This window comes from Salarias fasciatus, chromosome 7 (genome assembly GCF_902148845.1).
Source record: "Salarias fasciatus chromosome 7, fSalaFa1.1, whole genome shotgun sequence".
In the NCBI taxonomy this organism is placed as follows: Eukaryota; Metazoa; Chordata; class Actinopteri; order Blenniiformes; family Blenniidae; genus Salarias; species Salarias fasciatus.
This window is the reverse complement of record NC_043751.1, coordinates 11,596,379-11,613,925: the sequence shown is the minus strand read 5'-3', so window position 1 is coordinate 11,613,925 and position 17,547 is coordinate 11,596,379. Positions and strand designations below refer to the sequence as shown.

Genomic DNA, 17,547 nt, shown 5'->3' with positions numbered 1-17,547 from the left:
AGAACTTACTGAACAAAAAAACTGACACGCTTTCATAAGAACTTTTAAAATGAAATAAAGTAAGTTATTTAAGGTGGTAAGTGTGATCGCATACAAATTGCATGTTCAACTAACAACTCTCACATGCAGTGGTAATAAAATGTTGCACAATAAGGCTGATCTGGGTTCAGAGAGGAAAAAAAAAATCCTTTTTTTTTTATATATATAAAACCACATAAGTAAAAGCAGAATTTGTGGCGATCCATTTCAGCAGCGCAGCTGGCTGGCTGCTGGCGCAGCTAAAAACAACAGCAAAGAACAACATGTGTAGCGGGGTCCTGACCTGCCGTCAGGCTGTCAGCAGAGTTTGACAAGTCTGTCCTCCAAACCTTCCAGCCTCCATTGTGATAAAGAATAGGGAGGCAAATCTGTTTCCAAGAACAGAATGACCATTCCAACTCAAGCAAAAGCCATTCAGCCTTTCTCGTATTGCATCGCGGCGTTTGTCTGACATTGTTCGATGTGGAAGTGGAGACAGACAGTGTAAGAGAGAGAGAGAGAGAGAGAGAGAGACAGTATCCAGAGCTAACCAGAGACACATTCGCTACCAAATTTCAGCTCATTGACAAAGAGTTGAAGCGGTTTAATGGCTGCAAAAACAGGATAACGGCATATTAACAAACAGGGTAAACATTTTTGTTTGTTTCAAGCCAGAGAGAGAGAGAGAGAGAGCGAGAGAGAGCCTCACAGACAGAGAGGTGGGGGGGGCAGACAGATAAGTGGAGCGATAAGCTGGACACTGACTAAATCAAACAATGACCAGTTTATTTCTAACCACTGGAGCTCCACAATGGAAGCTTATCAACTCCAGCACCCCCTCCCCACCCCCAACCCTTCCCCTCCTCCTCCCCCATATCTCTTTAACGTCCCACTTTGGGTCCCCGTGGTCCCTGGGGCCCCTGACCGTTCCCAGCCAGGCCAACCCCTGTTCCTCACCCACGGCGTTGGCAGGGCTCTCTCGGTAAAGAAAACAGGCCAGGTCATCCCAGGACCAGTGACTGAGTGTCTGCGCTTGGCTCTGGTTTGGTCCGGTTGAGGACAAAGGCGCAGCCAGCCACTGAGTCTAATTAAAATACTGTCTGGGCCACATTAAATGAGCAGGCTAGCAAATGATTAACACAGAGCACTTTTTAATGGAAGAGAAAGGAGTACTTAGCCTGTGGAAGAACGGGCTGCTTAGAAAATGCATCATTCAAACTTTAGTTTCTGTTATTGTCATCAAGATCAAGAGTTTTCAGGGGTTTTTTTTGTCTTTGTCTCCCTGATTTTGGTATTTAAATAACATACTTGGCATGCGAGCTTCAGAAAATCCCAAACTGAATAAAGCACTTTGATGGCATTGTCCCTCAAACAAAATGGTATAAACTAACTCCTTGGCTGTCTTATTTCAGAGATCTTGAGTTTTACTTGGTGTTAACGTGATGTCAAACAACTCACCTGCTTGTCTGAACATCCTCGTAATTCCTGCAAGCAAGAGCAGACAGTTTTTATGGGATTGCAGCATGGCTAACCTGCAACATTTCAAGCATTTTTTTTTTTTAATATATATATATATATTTTCCAAACCATTTGTGGTTTTCTTCTTTAAAACTCAGCGCAAAATTTGCATGCATTGTTTCACGAGTATTGGCTATATTTATATACTTCTGATCTGAATGCAATTTTTGCTTCTCCCACATGTGCATCTGCAAATCATGATGCATGCCATCGGGACAGGACCGTAAAACACAGGCGCTTATACTGGGGAAACTATGTCATTCCAGATCTTGATGAGTTAACAGAATATGCTTGAATTTATGTTAAATTTGATGCCAGACATGGTTGCAAAGCTATTTTACAAGTAACTGAGAAGGACCATAGAGACTGTAAATGTTAGTGCTTGTTATAAAGCTGCACACTGCATGATGAAGGAAGACGTCATCCAAGGAAGTATAGATCAGACAGTTGTTAGTATTTATTTTATTGCAACTCTAAATCCCAGTAAAGCCTAAAGCATAGTATATCCTAATGCGTATGACTGGTAAAACATGAAAAAATTACCACTTTAAATGCAATGCGTTTGGGGTTAAACCATCCTTATAGTGGTGAAGAAACAGAGGTCGTTGATTATTAACCTTTTTTACAAGCTATTGTTAAACAGCTTCATATATCAGGGAGTTATTTTTCAGAAAGAGCTGATCAAACAGAGATGAATCTAACCCTGCGGGATGAAGCAGCAGCCCTGGTGTAGACAGCTGACGCTACAGATGCCTGTTTTATGGATGGATCTGAAAGCAGAGACCTTACAGTCCCAGGCTGCTTCAGCTCAGACGTTATAATTAGTGACAGCCGGCTGCAGACCTCAGCTTCTTCGTACAGTTTTATGTCATTTATAGCTTGTCCAGATTCTTCTTCCAGTCCACAGATTCACCACGTCTTGTTTCACTATGCTTATTAACTGCAGTGTACGTTCATTATCAAAATGATCGTTTGTTTCTAATTTTTCTCGCACAAGTGCAAATAAATGCAAAGGTAAATGTGCAGCAAAACTGCTTTGATTAAGTGGCTTTTTCCACATTCATGGGAGCGCCTGTTTAATCATCCAAGATCCCCTCAATTAAGAGGAAAACCAAGCAACGTCTCTGCTTGTAAGCGGTTGTTCCTCCTCGTGATGGTCTGCTCTCATGTCAACTTGATGTCTTCCCAGCTCCTTTTAGGTTTGCACGCTTTGAAAGGAAAAACTCATAAAGTGTGTTTATTAACCCCGAGTCTGGGTCAGTTCATTTGGTTGGGTTGGCTTTTAACACAGGAAGCTGAAAATCCAACCCCCCCCCCCCAACCAACCATCAATCATATACTGCATGTTTACCGCTGCATTTAAAAATATTGCATCTACCGTACAAACCAAATCTAGGAAATGTTAATTAGCTAGAACCCAAAGCATCTGAAACCAACAGCATTATTTTGATTAAATTTACAAATGAACAGCGTAACAAACACATTTCGGTTTTGGTACGATGGCTTTGTTGGTAAAAGGCAACTTGCAATAAAAGAAATTCCCACTTGTAACTTTTTTTTTTTTTTTTTTCCATTTAAGCACTGTGTGAGTATCTGTGGCCAGCAAAGGGGGACGACTAAAGCAGTAAAGAGCTTGTAACCGTGACCTCTAATCACCACGGAGAGTGTAATGGCTTCCATGTGGCTCACTGGAGACACCTGGCAGACATCTTGGCTATGAGAGGCATCAGGCCTCTGTTTACTGCGTGAAAATGAGAAACCAGTACATAACAACTCCTCCCATAATCTGTAATGGTTTCCACTGTTTGTACAAACTGAAGGGATCATGCAGTAACCTTCTGACGCTGAACGCCACATTCGGACAGCTCATATATTCTCTAATTACTGCATTTCAGTTTCGGCCAATGCGGTGTGACGACGAGAGAAGTTAACACACGGTAACTCGTACTACTAATCAAGAGTCTGAAAAATCAGAGTAGGTCATCAAGAAAACCCTCGCACCTGTTCTGGCAAAAATCAAGTTATCTAAAAAACAGGAGAACTGAGCTGTTATGGTTTACGCAGCATCAGGTACCTGAAAGTGTGTAGAATGAGTTGTCATGACTTTAAATAAACCACCACTTTATTCCAGTCTAATCTGTTTGACACAGAAGAAACTTTTTTCTTTACTGTCTAGACTTTGTCATGACTTGAGTAGGATAAAGCTGAAACCATGAGTATCTAACTTGGGAGATATTTAGTCGAGCGACAGGAGCCTTTACTTTGGGAGTATCGTGTTACGCACATGTTCAAAATTGGGCTGAAAAAAAAAAACTTTTCACGACATGAATGCACAAGTTAACAGCTAATATTTCTAACATGAGTGCCAAGGAAAAGTCATTTATCACAGCGTTACTTTGGCCACTGAATGCTATGATTACAAAAACATTGTTTTTTTTGGGGGGGGGGTTTCACTGAGACAATGGATTTCCAAGACCTTGAAGACTGCATGACGTCTTTTAACAGCTTTCAACAGGCTTTATTTCATCAAACAGAACTGTGCTGTATTTCATTACTGCTGTTACTCACTTATTCTAATGTCCTTTACGTGATACAGCATCACTGCCAACTGGGACCGAGCTGCAGTGAAACCATAAGTATCTTAACGTAGTAAAGATATCTTCACAGTGTAGGAATATTAAATTTCCTCTAAAAATACCTCATCAGAACTTCAGCTCTGAAGTGTGGGGTTTTATATAAAAGGGAGATCCAAGTCGAATCCTGGCTGGCGGATGAGCCGGAGAATAATTTGTTAGATGAAAGTCAGTTTATAGAAGCGAGTTGGCTTTCTCCGGACAAACGTCCGAGAGCGAGCGCAGTCCAGGCTTTAGCAGAGCGCATCTATGAGCGCACAACACAGCAATGTGATAAATACAGTGCTTCACCTTCGACGGTCCCTCCCGGCTGCTCAATAAAATATGAGACATCCTTCTTCTCCTCGCAGTCGTCAATGTGGTCGTAGGTGATCTGGGGGATCGATACGGCTCGGCCTGGGTCTCCGCCCATAGCGCCGTTTCCTCTGGACTTCAGCCGCCTCTTCGTCCCCTTTTTCTGTCACAAAGGAAAGACTCTGAGTTATTAACCAAAGTGGATGTCAGTAAGATAACCTGCAAGGTTGACCTCAAGAACTCTGAAGTTCTACTGGTGAGGAGGTGTGTACACTAAACCGTCGAAGTTTCAGGAAAGGTGTTGTGCCAAAATCCCCAAATATTACTTTACTTACAATTCCCACTGATTTTAAAGCTGACATACTTCAGGAAAACTTTCATTGTGAGCAAAGCGATGAAGTACAGGAGGAAAGCAAAGGCAACAGGGTGGAAACTAAACCATAGAGGACAGAGACCAGTGAGGCCACATAATCTCCTGGGGGTTAATCCAGAGCACACTCCCCTTTCACCACTAAAGGTTGTGCCATTTGTTGGTTTTCAGACTCTTCTTCTGAACTGAAGCATCAGCTTGTTACCACGTCCATCCTGATCCGTAAATAAACTACAATGAAATGATCACGCTTAGAAACTCAATGTCTTCCATTTTTTCCCCGCTCTTTCTCGCAGGTTAGGTGACGTAAGCGGTGCCTGTTTAATATTTGAGTGAGATCATCGCATTGTGTGAGTCAGTGAGTTGCTGAGAACCTCAATTCCTCAATGCCTCCAGTCCGGCTGACCCACACCAACGTCACGGACGTGACCTTTATAGAAGCTTATTTATTTGGACTCAGTGGATCAGACATGGGCATTTGACAAGTAGCCAGCAGTCCAACCCAAATACCCAATGTTTGAATGAGTCATTAGTGGACGGAGGGAGAGAGAGAGAGAGAGAGAGAGAGAGAGAGAGGGAGGAGGTGATGGGATGTGGGAAAATGAAAAAAACCAGGGCGATAGAAACAGAATTTTAATAAAAGCTGAGCTTAAGACATGAAGAAACAGGAAACCGACACTGACACAGGGGGAATACTCAGTGTGGAGACAGACGGAGCAAAGAGGAATAAGAAGGAGCGAAATAAAGTGTGTTGAACAGCGCAGAGACGGGAGGAGTATCTTGAAAGAGGAGAGGGAGGGAAGAAAGAGCAGAAAGTCACATGCTGAAGCAGAAAAGAGCGGAAGCAGGCCTCATTCTCCCAAATACATGTGGGTTCAATGCTACACAAAGATTTTTTTGTTGTTGTTCTCTTAGACAAAGGTTTACTCCCATGAGAAAGGCGGCGGTGACATCATCTCAACTGACTGAGTCTTTGTCCGGCGGAGACAAAGGCCTCGAGTCATCCTGGTGGAGTCAGGCCTGAGGGGAGGGAGCGGCCTCGGGGGTGTGTGTGTGTGTGTGTGTGTGTGTGTGTGTGGGAACTTAAATTTGGCCTTAACAAAATAAAGTTAATATTGTTGGGCCACATGTATGCAAATCAACCGTAAAATGTCACACTTTAACATTTTTTTTTTTTTTCTAAAAGCAGTCTGGGGTTTCTGTATTATTTGCTAGACTAAATGAAAAAGACAATAAAGAGAAGGTGAGCACCAAGGTCTGGATTGAAATTTGACACAAAGCTCGAGTCAAAGGTATATATTCACCGATATGTTGAGTTTCCGGATGGTGGGACTGTCAGTTTCTCTTGAGCGCACAGCGTCTGGCGTCAGGACGTACATCTTCCACGTAGCAGCGCAGCCGTTCGGTTTTTCTGCCGCATAGCACCTCCAGAGTGTCTGAAGAACAGAGGTCATCATGGGAACGCTGCTCAGTTAATCAAAGACCTTGGGATTACAATTCAAATTCAATGGCAATTTGAATCTATTTCTAGAATTATGTTGTTCATTATAAAAAAGGAAAACTAACACATTATGATGGCGGATACATTTTTATTTAAGTAGTGATTTTTAATTTACAGGAATAGAGTGTTTTTTGTTTCACTGTGCCAAAGTGTTAGAGGTGAATAAACAGGATAATATGAAAGTATAAAATGCTTCCTTGCTGTTAGAGTTGACTAATAATTCCAATGTGAAGTTAATCAGGTCAGTTTTACAGTTAATGAGCCTGAATTGGTAGCTCTGTTTTAAATGTTTTTGTTAATGCTTGGATGGATACGTTTGTCATGTTTGAGAGAAAGACACTTTGCAGGTCGGAAACACTATTTCACCTGGATGAGGGCGACGGCAGCAGGGATCTGTCTGTTGAAGTGCTTCTGTCGCTGCTTCTGTTGGACTTTCAGGGCAAACCCTGAACCCAGAATCCCCTAAAACCAGAGAAATGACACCGGTTCACGACTCATACTGCATAAACAATTATAACTGATTTAATTCAGGATTTCCACTCTAAGAAAGCAATTATTTTACTGTACTATACTGTGTCATGTATAATTAAGTATCTCAGAAAACAATGCCAAAGTTAAAAGTGAAAATCAGGAATCACACATTTTCAAAATCAGGTTTCGCATAAAGTAAAATTTTTTTAAAAGGAATATTTTTCTTAATGTACTGAGTTTATTTTTCAGCAAAAATAGTGATTTACTGCAGGGAGCGCGAAGAAAGAGATGGCGAAGACACTGAAGCAGGAAGCGATGGCCTTTCCGATCCACGTCTGAGGAATTTTGTCTCCATAGCCGATCGTCGTGACCGTCACCTAGAAAAGAAGAGGAGATGAACTTCTTCAGATGACACTGAAGATTTTTAAACACATCGCAGACTGATAGCTCTTTGAAAGAAAACTATCTCGTCTGAGTTCTACCTAAATTGGTGCAAAAATAAAGGCCAGGGCAGTTAGAGCTGATTTAGTTTCACCAACGTCAAAGCTATAGCGTGTCCGGTCGTGACAGGAAACTAGATAATGTGTTTTGGTTTTGTCTTTCCACTTCAGTAGGAGAGCTCCCTGAAGTCAGTCGTGTTAAAAGGAAAATTGCCAAATCAAGTAAGAACAAGCCCTGAAATTAAAGAGCATTTCTTCAACACACGTGTCTCTTGAGATGAGTTATTTCAACTTCAACCAACCAGTCAAACTTTATTTATATAGCACTTTTAATACAGTAAATTGCAGCATAAAGTGCTTTACTGAATAAATAAAAACAGAGCAATAGCCACCCATCCACTAACACACCTTTTACTTTCTTTGTAAGAGTTTTCTTTTTGGTAATGAACTGCTTGTGTAAAGAAAGTGACCACAGCAAGAGTTAAACAATAAGGCAAAGTTCATCAGCCGCCGAGATTTACTCCACTGCCGTCGACCAAAGCAGGGGTATTTGAAGCTCTTGCTCCTCAAAGGGAATAAGATTCCCCAATTGCTAATCCTCAGTGAATGTAGGAATTTGCCGGGGTGAGAGGGAAAACAAATACCTCTTGCATTTGCATGTACACGCACTCCGAAAGCAGAGCCAATTCTGACACATCCAGAACACACTTGGCTCGCCGCGGTTTGTCTGTGGGGGTATCGCCGCGTGAGCCGCCGCTGCGTGCTAACACAAAGCGGCTGATGTAAGGTGATATACTTTAAAGAGCTTTGAGAGTGAAAAAAAGAAGGAGAAGGAGCAGAGGCGGGAAAAGCGGCTGGGTGAATGTACGACTGGGGTGGGAGGAGCAGGGAGGATTTAATTCTTCGTCTACAAATCCAGTGACTAAACAGCCTGAAATGGGCCTGTCCAAAAGCAGCAGGGCAAAGACCCCCATTGTGTCGACACAAAGATCACACATGTGATTTTAGAACGTAATGATAGAAATAATATCATATGCAGAGTTTACATTCACTTTTTCTACATCAGGCTTGAACTTCTCAAAATTGAGCGGTTATTACCAAAACATCCTCAACTGGAAGAGAGAAAGAAGCTGAGCGGAGGGAAGGAGAGAGTGGATATGATTCATGGCTTTGGCTTGTCCTCCTGCTGTTCTGCACACCTGCATTTCTGAATGTGGAAATCAAGCCAAGAGAGAGGGAAGACGCTGAGGGGGAGCTTAGCCCGGTCCAATCAGTGCCGTCGCACTTCTGCAAGTGCGCACACAAGCAAACACGCATGACGCTACACACAAACCTATTGTGGACGCATGTCGTGACCCTCAAGTTTACAGTCCCCGAAAAACAAAAAAGGTGCAAATCCCCAAGTGTGATCCTTTTCTCCTCTTTGTGAACGGAGCACCACAAATAACGGCTTCCATAGAGCGGGAAGGAGGACTATGACCCCACTAACCCTTCTTACATAAAGCTAGTAATCCCACAATTAAAGTTTTAATTAAGGGAACTGACACTTTATATTGGTGCTCTAAAAGTTCTTTGAGCCAAAGATCCTAGAGGTGAATGGTTTATTACCGTCTCTTTGTGGCGCGCTGATCCTCTGCACAAGGCTGCCATAGGTTTCTCATTACTCTGTGCTTTCAATTCAAATGTTTAATTAACTGCTCTGGAAACCCGAGCCTCTGCATCGAGGGAAATAGGCAAAACCAGCTCAAACACACGGAAAACATCAATACACCTGCTTGGGTGTGAAGTGTTGCAGAAACGCATGCATGATGCATGCAGAGCCAGACAGGAGAGTAAAACACAAGAAGGGTTATAATTGGTCTAACCAGGGAGGCCACCGGTCTCCTTTTTTCTCATTTGAGTCTCCACTTGATGAACGTTGAGCAGACAACTTGTCACAGCTCTTAATAGAAAAGAAGCTTTTTGGGCATAAATGTGATGCAACACGTCAAGTATGTACGCTGTGTTGGTGAATCGAAATCAAGGAAACATGGCTGAAATGTTTTAAACCTTGCAACCTCAGTAAGGGATATATGTTTGAAATGTTTCGCGCCAGGTGGCTTACCACTCCCCACCACAGGGCATCGGCGTAGCTGGAGAAGCCCGTCTTGCCCTCCTCGTCGACAGCATCCTTCTCCGCCAGGTAGACAAAGTAGGAGGAGAAGATCAGGCCCAGGAAGCCAATGTACAGGGTGGTGATCAGCTCCTGAAGAACACAGGATGATCAGAGATAAAACCATTAAAATCTGCTGTAAAAAGGTATACTGTCTTATTCAGGTTTGAGCTTTTCCCCATCAGTTTTTTCTTTTTTTTTTAAATGTTGTAAACAGATGGTAAAGCTGTGATTTTTTTTATATTTCAGTAAGTATTAAAGAACCTTTTTTTCCCTTAAGTGTCATATAAACAAAATGATAATATAAGATTATGATGAAAAGGATAAAATTACAACAGCTGCACACAGATATTTTATTTTAAAAGCATCTAACTTGCAAAAGCGGAGTTATGTTCTTTTTTCCCCTTTGGAACCAAACAGCTGTTCATATTAATATCTTAGTAATATCCTATGATGTTGACATCAGGAAGTACGGCAGTCAGGCCCTGAGTGTCTTTGCATATGCTTGACATCTTGAGTTTTATGAATGCAATCAGGATTTGCTTGGAAAATGACAGTCGTTACATCATATGATGCAGAACACCTTCTGTTCAGCATGAAAAGTAGGGCAGCGATTATGGCCGGCTACTTCATAAAAGCATCCGCAACATGTTGGGATTGTGAAGCAGACTGTACTTTTATTCCAGTCAGATGAGGTGAAACGCGGCATTTTACCCAACAATGTGGGATCAAACATAGATTTACAGTGTATGTTGGAGGTGTCAGTGTTTGTGGCATCAAGTAGCACAAGGCAAGAACTAACACGGTTCCCAGCCTTCGGTTTCCGCACTAATTAGGCCGTGTATTTTGTAGACTCCATGAAAGAAAGCCACATTTAAGGCAGAACGTTTCAGAAGATCTGCCACCCACTGGGTCTGGCGGGTTCATCGGTTGCTGGAACAAAGATGGAAACCACAGAGCCAGGTCTTAATGCAAACACACACCTGTTATTAATATGTGAATCTGCCATAGTCTTATTAATGCTTGCATGCATTAGCACAAGTAAAAATGACTACTGGAAGCCAAAATGCAAGATCCATTTTGATCAAAGGTCCTGAGAAACCTTGTGTTCTTCATTCCATCCACTTGTTGACAACACAATTTCATTCCACTAAGCAGAGCATATGATTCAATAAAGTGGTCATTTGGACAGAAGGGAGATGGAAACAAATCACATTAAGCTCAGCTCGGATTAATCTTAAAGCTTTTTTCTCTTGTTCACCCTCTGTACACATTTCCTACTAATAAGTCTAGATTTTCTGAAAAGATATAAAAAGACATGAATGTAAAGTTTAACCACCGCAACCAAAGAACAGACTGTGCTTCAGGGATTAACCGGAGTGCATCGGAGCTCCTGACTTCATTGTGTATTGGACTGGGAAAGAACTAAAACAAGCGTATTAGAAAACAAAAGACAAAAGATAGGGCAACCTTAACCATCTCATTTCTTCTCCTTATAAAGACAGGTCCGATGGATTTTTCTTCTTCCATGTGTCTGTCAGTTTTATTTTGTGCAATGAGCAGTAAATTTGGTGGGAATTACACCAGCTGGTTACAGGAGGTTTGCAAGTTCAGTCTTATCTTGTCAGAAACACTGACAAACAGATCACACACCTGTCGATGAATGAAGACTACCGATCCCAGGAGCCTCCAGGTTCCTCCTTGTCGATCCACGTGGAGCATCCGCAGGATTTGGAGAAAACGGATACCTCTGCAACATTCAACACCACATCGCCCATTTCATTATATCCAGTATTTCGTGTGTGATGATGAGCAATATTGTGTTAATATAACTCAAATATAGAGGCGTGGATAGATGTGTGCATGTTGAAAACAAACATTTAAAAGCCATTTGGGGTTTGATTTAAATTTGATTTAAAAGTAAAATGCTGATAAAATGAGTGCTCTACCTGATGGCAGATGTTGCAAACACTTGACCATTAGACCCAACTCCAAGCACAATGATTGAAGCAATGACCACTATCAAATCTGGAAGAAAAAAGACAAATATAGATTAATCATTTAAAAAAAAAAAACTGTATGAAATGGCTCTTAAAATCTTTTTATTTTGATCTATAGTAAGGGATGCATGTATGATGTCAGTTGATATCATAAAAATGCTTTATGACATGAAGAGAACAAAGAAAATGCCAGGTGCACCTATGATTGATATGGGCTTCCTGATAAAGCGGAGGCGCCCTTTGATGCCTGCATATTTGCTGCGACAGCCTGCCGACCACAGCCGGACCACATACTCCGTGCCAAAGAACAGCACCAGCACGATCTCCTGCGGGACACAATGCAAACACAGAATAAGATCTACATGAATCCATCAGCATAGAGACGGTCGCTTCAGAACACATACAGGAGGCTGTGGAGGGAGATAAGGTATCACAGATAACACAGCGCTGTGCATTAACGCTCATTTAAAAGCATTTTCAGTATCAATCGCCATAATCTACAATATCATATGAGTGGGCAATGACAGGTGTGTGTGTGTGTGTGTGGTGTGTGTGTGTGTGAGAGGTAGAGGAGAGAGACGTGGAGGTGGTCTGGCAGGAGCGGGACCACCCAGCCCTGCAGGAGAAGAGATGGAGCTTGATAACATGGCTGATGACAGCTCATATTGAGATAGGGTCAATGGCTAAGTGATTGAAGCTGCAGAGAAGAAATACCATCATGCTGTTTCCTAACAGGTGGGGGAGCGAAATAATCATCTCGATTCTTGTTGAGAACGTTTCGGTGGCACCTGACTGACAAACGAGGCCTCCTGCATGTGTGTCGGGGTCCACGCTTTGAGTCATTCTGCATTTGTTTTCCTCTTACGTGCCTAAAAGCAAAGCCCCATAAATTAATTAACCCCGTCTGACAGAGATCATTTTCCCAGCCACCGCGGATCCATAATATTTAGTCACCGTACTGTCTGGCGAAAACCTTTTTTGCCATGTGGGTGGCCACCTCATTGAGTTCAGTTGCTTGAACTGGCTGCTCCCTTGCGCCCTTGTATGAAACCCAATACCATGAGCCCTGCTGCAATAACACAGCGCCACAAGGCCCCAAAACAATGACCTGTCAATCACAAAACCAGCCGCTTTTCTGGCTGAATTAAAGTGTCACTGTATCAGGAAGAGAGATTTTTTTTTTCTTTTGTTTTGTTGCTCCATTTTATGTTCTGTTTGCTCATTTCCATTAATTAACTGTGCTCACAGCTCTGGGTTTTGCGCTTGACTTGTCCGGCCTTGGATTCCTATACACCGCATTCACAAGCTTGAGTTGCTTGTTTTCTGTCACTGAGTTAAAGACAAAGAGAGGAAGATAAAGAGGCACAATTGACAGAGACGGGCAGAAATGGTTCAGCAGGTCTCTAAAACGCTGCCTGATAATCAGACTAAATTACCATTTAGCTTCGCCGCTTTCACTCGGTTCAATGTGGGCAGTCATTCAGATATCCAGGGCTGCGTTACATCAACAACATCCATTTCAGCTCAACCCCACCAGCTCATTGTAGTCTCATTGACAAAGTAAGAGAGACATGTTTTCCTTAATAATATTAGTTCATTTGTAAACCAAATAACTAAAACTAGTAGCGGGGACATAACCAGATGGTCAGTCTAAAACACTGACATCAACACGAAACAGAACACAGGTTCAGTCAGCTCAGCAATGATGACAGCTGGCTGAAATATGAAAGTCATTGGTTCACTTACATGAATATGATTTTTGGGAATGTGATGGGATTAATCAGAATAAATCCATAAAATGGGTCACCCAGATGTTGAGGTGGGGTTTTGGTTGTTTTGTTTTGTTTTTTTTGTTTTTGTTTTTTTGATGCGTTTCTGAAACTGGTAGCGACGTGTTGACTGAAAACTGTTGCCAGTCCAGGCAGTATAATCTCATCAGTCCTGACCCAGAGGAAGCTCATTGCTCAGGAATTACAGTATCAGTTGAGAACGTAATCAGATCTCTTTGTTGTTGCGAGTCACTACAGAAGAGGTGGATAGGTGTTGTGTGCGACTGGATGCACACACAATGTGTGAAAACATGCTGCAAAAATCATGCAGCCAAGAAAGCAACAAGCTTTTGTCGACAGAAACACTGTGTTTAGAGTGATATGAGTTTCACACCAATGGACTACTTTCACATATATTTCCTTGATGCATTAAATATGTGTGTCTAAATAAATAAATAAATGTAATCTTGCTCAGGGAAAATGATTGATGTGTATTCAGATTTAGAGGGGTGGAAAAAGGAGTCATTTGATAATTCCATGAATACCCATTTGTATTGGAAACAGTCACAAGAAGTAAGGTTGTCTTCCTTAGGCAATGGGAAGAGAAGTGACTGTATCGAAACAGTCAGACGTGAAAGCTTAACGAGATAAGAGCATGGCTGAGAAGCGATACTTCACCAAATGTGGTTAACTTGCCTGTAGTGTGTTTCACAAAGCAACAAATATGATCTGAGCAGAAGAGACTTGTTAACAAACAGGTCCATGTGATGTGTGCGTGTATGTGCGTGCGTGCATGTGTGTGTGTGTGCATAGTTCTGTGCCTCCCGCCCAGCCTCGCTGGCTTTACTTTGGCAGCTGCCCCAAAGGCCAAATATCCTCAAGGACTAATGTCCCCTCTGCCATCCAAAACAAGCACTTTGTGATTCACGGATGTTAGTTAGCCCTCAACTTTCTAAGTATAGCCGCCACCAGCAGAATATGTCTGCATAACACCACCAGCTCTGCCCCCTGTAACATGCGCAAAAATGCAAGCATGTGCACACACAAGTGTATTAAAAATAAAGACTGAATCAAAACCATTTTATATACGAGAAAGAAAGACTGTAAATTAAAAACTGCACAAAAAAAATAAACTTTGTGTCATTATGTTTGTTTCATTGTTCTGTTATAAAATCACCAAAAAGTTGGAGAAAGGCAAGAGGAAAGGGACAGAGAATGCAATAATGAGAATGAAGACTTGGCTCTGTCTTGAGTGGAACAGGCCAAAAGTTTACAGAACACAGTGTCCACCCTGTCCTCTGACTGCAACGCGATTCAAGAGGTGGTACGTACGTGTGTGTGCGTGAATGTGTGTGTGTGTGTGTGTGTGTGTGTGTGTATTTCTATGCACAGTGTGCTGGCAGGAGATGGATGATGCAAGCTCTTTGTGGAGCCTCCAAACAGCAGCCATAATTTTCTCTATCTGTTGTAAGCCCTTGATTTATTGCATCACTTAGCAGCCATAATAGCCTAATAAGCCCCCAGAAAAGTAAATCCGCCAGCGAGTACAAATGACCACAGTCTGCCTGGAGCCAAATGATTCTACACGAGTGTCATCTCAACAAGTTCAAAAGACACATATGTTACTGTGAAGAAGCTGCGACTACAAGCTGGTGGCTGTATTTCAATGGCATTTGCAATAACTGAAAGTGATCAGTCCTCTGAGTTTTAGGCGTTGGGCAGAGCTGTAAGATGGCGGGGATACTTTTCCCCCAGTTGAGATCTTATACTGCCACCATGTGGAGAGATGTGGGTATTACAGAGTGGCAGAATTCAACAGTAGTCTGGTCACCTTTCTTGATGAACACTTGATGAAAAAGGGAGTGTAACTCATTTCCGAAACAATTTCAAGTGTGTGATTCTCTACGGGAAACATGGTCTTAATCTTAGTGATAATGCATTGTCCAATATGGTGAATGAATGGATAAATGTGTGGACATGAAATCACAGTTTCCACTAACTTCATGCCGCTTAAAAAAGTGCAGTACTCTCAGAATAGAAATCCAGAGCATTTTACTCACCATCCAGAAGAGGGTTCCAGTGGCAAACTCTGCGTATTGTTCTATAGTGGACAGGACGCTGAAGATTAGACACACCAGGACCATGAGGAAGCTGTAGAGAGGACACAGTGTGGTCAGTCCACAACATATTACCTTCAGCAAAACCAGCATTAGATGTTAATTTTAATATTCATATCAAGAAGATACCTTTTTTTTTTTTTTTCTTAATGGACTACCTTCTATCACTGTTTATAATAAACACGACTTACTTTGTCTCCGGTCTTTGCAAAACACTGAATCGTTAAGTATTTAAACTTGTCATAAAAGGGGGAAAAACAATACATTAAGCAAATTAAGGATCGTCTTAATACAAAGCTTATTTGTAAATGCAGTAACAACATAAAAATCATAATTCTTAAATTCAAAATACAAGGAAAACTGTATCCTTCGTGCCCCCTGTGGGGGCTTCACTATTCAGCTACATGGAATTTGGTGGATCAGAGGTGTACCTTCAACAATCTCTTAATTGCACATTACCAGCAGCTTTATTAAAAAAAAAAAAAAAAAGTCAAGCTGCTCATGTTCAGGTCCAACCAAAATAAAGAATGAAATAAAAGCTGAATTATATTGCTGATGACTCACGTTTTAAAATTAAACGATGTACAAGGGAATATCCTCTTTTTTTCCCAAATATTGTATATGTTGAATTGATAATCAGTGGTGGAACTGTGAGAGTGTTGTAAATTGCTGAATTTTAATTTGTAAATATTAAAGTCAACCCTAAATTTCACCTGACATATTCCCCAACTTTTTTTTTTGCAATCTCCATACATGGCAAAGCTAAATAAAGAATTCACTTCATAACTCTGAATTTAAAAAAAGGTCTCATGACAGGCTTTGCTCGGTCTTTCCTGAGCCCACCGGATTACCAGCATAAACAGTTGTGTGCATTTTCCCCGTGCCAGAAATAATCCTTGAAACACATCTTTTAAGTGCTTTTCCATGACATGGTGTTGGTGTTTGCATGCACCATCATCACAGTCAAGCTCACTTTTAAAAACACACCGCAGACGGTGCATCGCAATGCTGTGTGCTACAAGCTGGATTACATGCCATATGTGGGAACGGTTATGTAAGCATCTGTTGTTTATTATTATTTGTGGACTATATAATATTATTTAAAATTATACATACATACACAGTTTGGCACAACAGACACTGTTCAGCTCCCTGTTCAATGCAATTGTTTGGTTCCCAGAATTAGACACAGTTGTAAGGCCCACATGCATATATCTATTCTAGTCATTAAAAAAAAAAGTTATTTAAAAAACTACCGCTGATCCATTTGGTGGCAGAATAAACAAAACATCAAGCAAGTAGTGGGCAGTGAACAGAAGACTCTTTAAAGGAGGATTCCCTGCATGGACAATAGCACGTTGTCCAGATGGGACAGTGATTTTTACTCAATGGGGATTAATGCTCACACAGACACACACACAGACACACACACAGACACACACACAGACACACACACACACACGATTAGACATATGCACGCACATCTTGTCCTCTCTGTTACCCCTTTCTGAAATCTGTGCACATAAAAAGCAGAAGCATCATTCAAACATTAAACTATGACCATACTTCATAAACCCACAGGAGGGTGAACCGAGATGACGCCAACATATTTAATGAAATGCAGTTCTGACTGGGGCGGCTAAGGTGAAGCCAAGAGTAGGATTCAGTAAAAGTTTTAAAGTTTGGCTTGTTTTCCTCCGTATTGACGCCCAGGTATCTTGTATTGTCTTGATTGTGCTAAACAGCGTCATGTCGTAACGTTGGAGTGGCACCTGACAGAGCTAATGACAAGTCCTGGCAAGACACATGATCGGTATACCATCCCTGACACATGGGACTTACAGATTTGAAACGTATTTTACAACTGAAACCTGGATTTGAGCCAGTCTTTCCCTGCAGAGTGGATGTTTCCAGTAAAAGTGTCTTCAGAACAGTATGTCAAGTTAAATATGAACAGGGATAGTCACGCAGATGTTCCTATAACCACAAGGCTGCACAAGCACTTGATTTGCCAGTGTATGTTTCAGGGTGGTGCAGTGGTTAGCACTCTTGCTTCTCTCATAGTAAGTACAGATGCCTTTTTGCTTAAACTTGGGAGAATCCAAGGCAGTTACAGTCCACCCTGGTGATGACTCTTTACACTCACCACTCAATCAGAACCCTAAAGAGACCAGCTCTTCAGCTAACCTGCCACACGATGCTAAACCCTAAAAGTCAAATGGGTCAGCCAAAAAATATCAAGTGCATGACAGCAAATCAAGGGG

The 17,547-nt window shown here is 41.7% G+C and overlaps 1 protein-coding gene across 1 annotated transcript in view; it reads right to left on the bottom strand.

Moving 5' to 3' along the window:
• Positions 1-17,547, bottom strand: part of kcnq1.2 (potassium voltage-gated channel, KQT-like subfamily, member 1.2) — a 150,137-nt gene that overhangs the window by 122,985 nt on the left and 9,605 nt on the right. The window contains exons 2-11 of the mRNA XM_030096104.1: positions 15,227-15,317; positions 11,597-11,723; positions 11,347-11,425; positions 11,051-11,147; positions 9,350-9,490; positions 7,072-7,182; positions 6,701-6,796; positions 6,138-6,269; positions 4,461-4,626; positions 1,477-1,503 (exon numbers count right to left, since the gene is read on the bottom strand). Of these exons, the coding sequence (XP_029951964.1) occupies positions 1,477-1,503; positions 4,461-4,626; positions 6,138-6,269; positions 6,701-6,796; positions 7,072-7,182; positions 9,350-9,490; positions 11,051-11,147; positions 11,347-11,425; positions 11,597-11,723; positions 15,227-15,317 (1,067 nt within the window). The remainder of the gene's footprint in view (positions 1-1,476; positions 1,504-4,460; positions 4,627-6,137; positions 6,270-6,700; positions 6,797-7,071; positions 7,183-9,349; positions 9,491-11,050; positions 11,148-11,346; positions 11,426-11,596; positions 11,724-15,226; positions 15,318-17,547) is intronic.